The 8,583-nt window shown below is 42.6% G+C and overlaps 1 protein-coding gene across 1 annotated transcript; it reads left to right on the top strand.

Moving 5' to 3' along the window:
• The first annotated feature begins 3,619 nt into the window (after positions 1 to 3,619).
• Positions 3,620 to 5,129, top strand: LOC130980961 (uncharacterized). The gene is made up of 2 exons (XM_057904600.1): positions 3,620 to 4,106; positions 4,168 to 5,129. The coding sequence occupies exons 1-2, from the start codon at positions 3,620 to 3,622 to the stop codon at positions 5,127 to 5,129; spliced, it is 1,449 nt and encodes a 482-aa protein (XP_057760583.1).
• Positions 5,130 to 8,583: the final 3,454 nt, after the last annotated feature.

An 8,583-nucleotide genomic window follows, 5' to 3' on the forward strand; every position in this document is an offset into this window, starting at 1 on the left:
TTGATTGTCTTTATTATTTCTTCAAGGAGGAGTTCTATCCTAGTGAGTCTATCTTCTTCTCTCCTTTTTTGAGTTCTTCAATGATGAGTTCCATCCTAGCAAGTCTATCTAAAGGAAGATAGGTAGGTTGTAATGGTTGGTTGGGGTTGGCTTGTGAATGGAATTGGTTGTTTTGTGGTTGTGTGTTTTGAAAGTGGTATGACTCTTGTGGGTAGTGGATTGAGTTTTGTGGATGGTGAAATGGATTGTATGGATTTGGGATAGACTTTTGTGCTGAGGCATACTCAAATGATGAAGAATTTAGGCATGTGAAACTTGGAGGTGAGGTTGTATAATTGAGAGGTGATGGCTCTTGATGAATGAGGTATGAATGAGTGAAATCTCTTTGACTTTGATCTTCCCAGCCACAACTTGAGTAGTGATCAATTTCACCAAAATATGGACCATTTTGTGGCTCTGGAAAGTACCCCATTTCATGTTCTTGATACTCCCACCCACCATGAGCATAGTAAAGTGGATCATTCTGTGGTGGTGGAGAGTTTCCCATAAAATTTGATTGACTACCATATGATGGATGCTCCTTTCTTTCCTGCAAAAAGCTCTGTCTAAAACAATAATCACCAAAAGAAATTGGAATTTCCATTGTCACAGATGAGGAAATTCCCAGTGAGGCAATATCACAAACAGTTAGTTAGCAAAAGAAAAAAAAAGAAACAAAAGACTAATCTAGTAAATCAATCAACTGGTAGTTTGTTAATCACAATTAATCCCCGACAACGGCACCATAAACTTGATGCATGAAAACTTGTCTCTCAACAAATTTCCCTTTGGCAAGTATACCGAACTTGTCGTCAAGTAAAAACTCAGAATAGAGTGAGGTCGAATCCACAGGGATTAACGGATTAAGCAATCAATGGTTAATTGATTATCCTAGTTAGACGGTTCAGATTTGGATGATGAGTAGCAGGAAGTGTAAATGGCATAAAAATAAAGAAAGCAATAAAGTGCAGAAAAGTAAAATGGCAAGAAAAGTAAATGTAAGAACTAAAAATAAAATGAACATTGGGATCAAGAGATATTGCAATCCTCTGGATCAAGTTCATTCTCATCTTTTCCTCAATCAATGCATTCATTGATCTCCTTGGCAATCTTAAGTGATTGGATCCCAATTCCTTGGCAATCCAATCTCTCTAAGCTTGAACAATTTTCCAATTCCTTGATTTAATTGCTCATGGGAAGAGATGAAGTTTGGTCACTGATTATACCACACACATTCATAGATCATAGTATTGGTAGGATTACATGTCACAATATCCATCCAACCCCCAACCTAATCCAATGTGAGAGAGCATTTGTAGCATGATTTCCTCATTCCTCTTCCAAGGTTCAGAGGAAATCCAAGTATGAGCAATTTCTCTTCCGAGACAATTACCCAATTGGATGAAGATCGAAAGCTCTCTAGTAAAATCAAGAGAAAAGAAAGAAGAAAAAGAATAAGAACTACAATTGATCCATTGAATCACAATAGAGCTCTCTAACCCAATGAAAAGAGTTAGTTGATCATTGCTCTACCAAAATAAAAAAGAAAGAAAGTGCAGAAAAGTAAAGATGAAGATTAAAACTAACATTGAAACTTCCAAATTCAAAAATGAAAAGTACAAAGAAAAGAAAGAGAAGGAAAAATGTGTGAGGGGAGGGAGTCCGAAGACCCCTCTTCAATCCCCAATTCTAGAATCCCCGTTTACCCCCTTTTGAATGTACAAACTAAGGCCTTTATATAGGCTCTCCTAAATTACAAAATGAAATTAAAAGAAAATTAAATTTAAATGAAAATTCCTATTCTAGATGCTTCTTGTGGCCTTAATTGGTTGACACTTGTGGGCTTACTTCCTTGAGGTTGGGTGGTCCTTGAAAGAGAAGTAAATGAAGTTGAGGTCCAAGTGCTTAGCGTTAGTGCTGCCGTTAGCCACACTAACGCTACAAGTGTGGCGTTAGTGCTGAAGTTATTGTGGCTAACGTTACACTTGCTACCCAGTTGGTATTTTTGGGGCTTAAAAGATGCCTCCTGTTTGTGCTACAATTTCATGCCCACTATAGACTATTATATTTCTTTGGAAAGCTCTGAATGTCAGCTTTCTAACGCAACTAGAATCACTTCAATTGGACCTCTGTAACTTAAGTTATGCTCCTTTGAAGTGGACAAGGTCGCTGGCATAGTCGCTAGCATTACTGGAAAAAGTGAGTCTCAATAACGTTAGCGATCAGGGGCTTAATATTGCCAGGTTCTGGATGTCTACAACGCCTTTGGAAGCGCATACTATTATATATTTTTGGAAAGCCCTGGATGTCTACTTTCCAATGCCTTTGGAAGCGCATCATTTCGAGCTCTACAACGCGAGTTACACTTCTTGGAAGGTGAAGAGGTCAGCTGGCCTTACTACAGGTTGATACCATGTTCATCTTTGCACTTTCGGGGCAGGTTTTCTCCCTAAAATTCAGTGTTCACCATGTAGTGCCGTATGTGCTTGGAAAGATCTGGAATCCTACTTTCCAATGCCATTGGAATCACCTCATTTGGAGCTTTGTGGCTCAAATTATTCTTGTTTGAAGAAGGCATGGTCAGGCTGCCAGGTGAGATTTTTGCCCACATTAATGTCCACGTTAATCTAACTAACATGGCCATTAACGTGGGTCTTTTCTGCTTCTTGTTACCTGAAGTCAATTAAACAAAGTGCATCAAAGTCTTGCTCTTAATCATGGATCATGCATCATCCAATTTATCATTCAATTCATGCATAATTCTCATGAATTCATTCAAAATTCACAATGTTTGCTTGAATCATGGTATGATTGCATTTTCAACCAAAAACTTGCTTATTTCCTAAGAAAATGCATGAAACCAACCTAAAGCATACAAAAAATGGCTAGTAAAACTAGCTAAGATGCCCTGGCATCAACTGACCTCTTCCTAAGGAGGTCGGCCAAATCACCATAGAGTCCCAAGTAGGCCCAAACAAAAGGACACACCCACTCTAAAGGCGGCTAGCCTAAAAGATAAGGTGACTTCGCTCTAAGATAAGATTAGATAACTAACTTATCTCAAGACAGGTCACTCTACACTATTATAAATACACTGGAGCACCCAGGTATAACTCATACTCTGATTCTACACAAAAAACCTGCCTAAAGCACGTGCTAACTTAAGCATCGGAGTCTCTTTCAAGCACCACCACCCTCCGGTGACGAAGGATCAGCAGCACTTCCCACTCTTTCAGGTCGGTCACAACATCACCGACCTGCACAAAAGATCTCGTCTGAGATCGACCTTCAGTTTTAGGTACCCTCAGAACATTGGCGCTGTTGCCGGGGAACCTGAAAGTCATCCCATCACTATGGCAGACGACCATGACAGCGATCACAACTCTGGTTTGGTGGACAGAACGCCAAATAAGAATACGAACGCTACCTCCAAAGGCACACCTCAAAAAGGGGAGGATAAGTAACCTCCAAACACGGAAATTTTGGAAGCTATTCGTGAACAACAGAATTGCCTTAAACCACTTGAACAAGAGGCTGAACATTAGCGGGAAGCTGAAAGAGACCTCCGAAGGGAAACAAGATGGCGTCAAATGCTAGAGGACAAGCTCCTACTCGATCCAATCACGAAGGTAGCCTCCACAAGCACCAAGATCCATTCACTAAAGAGATCATGAAAGCCAAAGTCCTAAAGAACTTCAAAGCTCCTGACATGACCCCCTATGACGGTATGTCTGATCTAAGCCATCATCTCAACAATTTCAGAAATCGGATGTATCTGACGGATGCCTCAGATGCAATCCGTTGTAAAGCTTTCCCGACCACTTTGACCATGACGGCAATAAAGTGGTTCGACAGTTTGCCTCCAAGGTCAGTAACAAGCTTTGATGACCTCGCCAAGAAATTCTTAGCTAGATTTTCCATCCAGAAAGACAAAGCCAAGCATGCTCCAAGCTTACTAGGAATTAAGCAAGGAGATCGGGAAAGCCTCCGCAGTTACATGGAGAGATTTAACAAGGCATGTCTGGACATGCAAAGTCTTCCAACAGAAGCCACTCCATATCTAAAAAGTACCCAACATCTCTCAACGAGGTTCAAGAGCGGGCGGAAAAATACATTAATGTGGAGGAGGAGAAACCTCAAAGAATGGATTCTCCTACCCACCCCGGGACAAGGATAAAGAGTCTAGGAAGAAAGAAGACCAACCCATTGAGAAACCTAGAAAATACCACAACTACACCCCTCTCTGGGTGTTCCTTGTGGATGTCTACCGAGAGGTATGCAACACTGAGAAGATCCCACCGCCTCGCCCGATTAAACACAAAAGAGGAGGAAGTCAAACAGAGTATTACGAATACCACCGAATCTACAGACATTCTACCAACGAGTGCTTCGACCTAAAGAATGTCATAGAAAAATTGGCACGAGAAGGGCGACTAGATCGGTTCTTAGCTAATAAAGTGGATGAACCGAGAAAGAGAAGAAGGCACGAAGAGGTCGGACGAGTTGAACGCCCACCTCACACCCCTGAGAGACATGTTCATATGACAAATGGACGATTCGCGGGAGGAGGGATCTCTAAATCATTTCGCAAAAGACACCTTAAAGAAGTATATCATGTCGAAGAAGGGGATAGGTCACCCAACCTCCCCACTATTACCTTTACCCAAGAAGACGCAACAGGCATCATCCCGGGGCATGATGATCCCATGGTCATTACCATCATACTTGCCAATGCTAATCTCCACCGAACGTTGGTAGAACAAGGAAGCTCTGCAGATATCTTATTCAAACCCGCCATCGACAAGCTCGCTCTACAAGAAAAAGAGCTCAGAGCGTATCCAAACAGCTTGTTCGGACTCGGAAATGCCCCAATTCAAACCCTAGGATACGTCTCACTGCATACAACCTTTGGAAAGGGAACCCGATCAAGGATGCTAAACATAGACTACATCGTAGTCAACGTGAGCTCATCATATAACGCCCTAATAGGACGGACAACCCTGAACCATCTTGCCACAATAGTCTCCACTCCACATCTGTGTATGAAGTTTCCAACTTCAGAAGGGATCGCCACAATAAAAGGAGACTAGAGGCTTACGCGACGCTGTTACAATGAAAGTCTGAACCTTAAAGGAAACCCCAGAGGAGAGGAAGTCAACACCATCGAACTCGGGGGAGTTCGAGCTCGTGAAGAACTTCGCCCAAAACCTAAAGGTGAGACCGAAGAAGTTCAGATCGGGGATGCCCGGGATAAAATAACAAACCTTGGGGAAACCTTAAAGGGCTACCTAAAGGAGTTATTGACACAGTTCCTAAAGGATAATGCCGATCTCTTTGCATGGAAGGCCACAGACATGCCCGGCATAGATCCCGAGCTAATGTGCCATAAACTGTGGAAGCTTGGCCCATAAAGATCCCAAGCTGCGCAAGAATAGGTACAAGCCTTACTCGAGGCAGGGTTCATAAGAGAGGTCGAGTACCCATTGTAGCTAGCCAATGTTGTCTTGGTAAAAATGTCAAATAGAAAGTGACGGATGTGTACCGATTACACCGACCTCATTAAAGCCTGCACAAAAGATCCCTACCCGCTCCCAGATATAGACACTCTAGTGGATGTCTCTTCCGGATACAAATACCTCTCTTTTATGGATGCTTATTTAGGATACAACCAAATTCCAATGTATCCACCCGACCAAGAAAAGACTCCGTTCTTAACCCCAAAAGTGAACTACTACTATATAGTTATGCACTTTGGACTCAAAAACACAGGAGCTACATATCAAAGGTTGATGAATAAGGTTTTCGCCGATCACATCGGAAAACTAATAGAGGTCTCTGTAGATGACATGCTAGTAAAGACACAAAGCAAGGAATCGTTGTTATCCGACCTTACCAAAGTATTCGACACCATAAGAAGGCATGGAATGCGACTCAACCCCGTAAAGTGCACCTTCACGGTAGAAGCTGGCAAATTCTTGGACTTCATTCTCACCCAAAGAGGAATTGAGGCAAACCCAGATAAATGCCAAGCCATACTCAATATGAAAAGTCTGACCTGCATCAAAGAGGTACAACAGCTCAACGGAAGACTAGCAGCCTTATCCAGATTCTTAGTTGGATCAGCTTTAAGATCTCTCCCCTTCTATGAAACATTAAGGAAAGGGTAAAAGCTTGAATGGACCCCAGAATGTGAACAAGCCTACCAAGATTTCAAGAAATTTTTAGGACAACCACCCATTCTTACCCGACGACGGAAAGGCGAGGAACTCATATTATACCTCGCCGTAGGAAGTCGGGCAATAGCTTCAGCGCTAGTTAGAGAAGACGGAAGTGGCCAACGACCCATTTATTGCATCAATAAAGTTCTACAAGGAGTTGAACTAAACTATCAAAAGATAAAAAAGTTCGCCTATGCCCTCATACTCACTTCTCAACGATTTTGCCCATACTTTCAAGCTCACACTATCAGAGTACGGACCAACCAGCCCATAAAAGGCATCTTACAGAAAACAAACTTAGCTGGAAGAATCCTACAATAGGCAGTCGAGTTATCTAAATTCGACCTCTAATATGAAGCTCAGACAGCTATCAAGTCTTAGTATTTGACCGACTTCATCCCAGAGTACACCGACACCCCAGGCGCCCCTACAAAGTGGAGCCTTTACGTGGATGGCTCCTTAAACAAAACTGGGAGTGGCACATATGTTATTTTAGAGAATGATCAGGGAACCCAAATCGATCTATCATTAAAGTTTGAATTCCCCGCCTCAAATAACCAAGCTGAATACAAGGCCCTACTGGCTGGTCTATAGATGGCTAGGGAGCTAGGAGCTCAAAAGCTCACCATTTTCAATGATTCTCAGGTAGTCACCTCACAAATAGAAGGTAGCTATCAGGCTATGGATCCCACCATGAATAAATACCTAGACAAAACTAGAAAATAGCTCGGACAATTTAGGGAATATGAGGTCAGACAAATACCCTGAGAGCAAAATGCCCGAGCTGATGCACTCTCAAAATTAGCCAACACCAAACCAGGGGGGAATAACAGAAGCCTCGTCCAAGAAACATTGCAAAATCCATCAATCTCAGAAGGAAAGAAGCTCCTAACCATATCAGGGCAGGATCAAGGGTGGATGACTCCCATAATCAACTACCTCAAGTCTGAAACACTCCTCACATAAAAAGAAGGCGAAAAGGTTAGTACGAGAAACAAAGTACTACACCATAGTAGATGACATCCTATATGGGAGAGGAATCTCCATACCTCTCCTAAAATGTATCCCGGCCTCTTCAATAGGGAAAGTTCTTGATGAAGTTCACAGTGGTATATGCGGCAACCACCTCAGGGCGCGAGCTCTATCCAAAAACATACTCCGAGCAGGCTTTTACTGGCTGACCATGTAAAAGGAAGCAACAGAGTTCGTCAAAAAGTTCCCAGCATGTCAAAAACATGCCAATTTTCATGTGGCACCACCTGAAGAGCTCATTTGTGTTACATCGCCCTGGCCATTCACAAAGTGGGGGCTCGACCTCCTCGGACCCTTCCCCTAAGGTTCAGGGCAAGTTAAGTTCCTCATTGTGGGCATAGACTACTTCACAAAGTAGATTGAGTCAGATCCACTAGCTACTGCTACCGCCCAAAGAAGTCGTAAGTTCCTATATAGCAACATTATCACAAGGTTTGGGGTTCCTTACTACATTACCACAGATAATAGCACTCAGTTTACTGATATAGGTTTCAGGAACTTGGTAGCTGACTTAAAAATAAAGCACCAATTCACATCTGTAGAACACCCACATGCCAATGGACAGGCAGAAGCTGCCAATAAAGTCATACTGGCTGGGTTAAAACGGAGGCTACAGGACGCAGAGGGAGCTTGGGCTGATGAACTCCCACAAGTCTTATGGGCGTATCGGACAACTCCACACTCCACCACAGGAGAATCAACCTTTCGACTCGCTTATGGAATGGAGGCAATGATTCCAGTGGAGATAGAAGAAGGATCCCCCAGAATGATCCTCTACAATGAAGAGGCCAACTCCCAAATTCAAAGGGAGGAGCTCGACCTACTTCCAGAAGTCCAAGAAAGAGCTCGGATTAGAGAGGAAGCACTCAAGCATCAAATGGCTTTAAGGTATAATCAGAAGGTAGTCCAGCGAAGCTTCGCCACCGACGATCTCATCTTAATCTGAAATGATATCGGAGCAGGTCGATCAGGAGAAGGGAAGCAAGCAACTAACTGGAAAAGACCATACCGAGTTATAGAAGTACTAGGGAAAGGTTACTATAAGGTGTCCAACCTCGAAGGGCGAGAGCTACCAAAATCATGGCATGCCTGTAACCTAAGAAGGTACTATAGCTAGAAAATAGTAAAGGTCTTAAGTCAAGGCGCACACTTTTTCCTAAAAAGGTTTTTTAATGAGGCGCCAGGGCAAGACCTAAAAAATTGGCCGACCTAGAAGGGTAAGCACTCACATGTATACACTCTTATTTATATTTCTATCTTTTATTATTATTTGAATGAAAGTTATCAATTCCCT

Source organism: Arachis stenosperma, chromosome 5, assembly GCF_014773155.1.
Source record: "Arachis stenosperma cultivar V10309 chromosome 5, arast.V10309.gnm1.PFL2, whole genome shotgun sequence".
Taxonomy (NCBI): domain Eukaryota; kingdom Viridiplantae; phylum Streptophyta; class Magnoliopsida; order Fabales; family Fabaceae; genus Arachis; species Arachis stenosperma.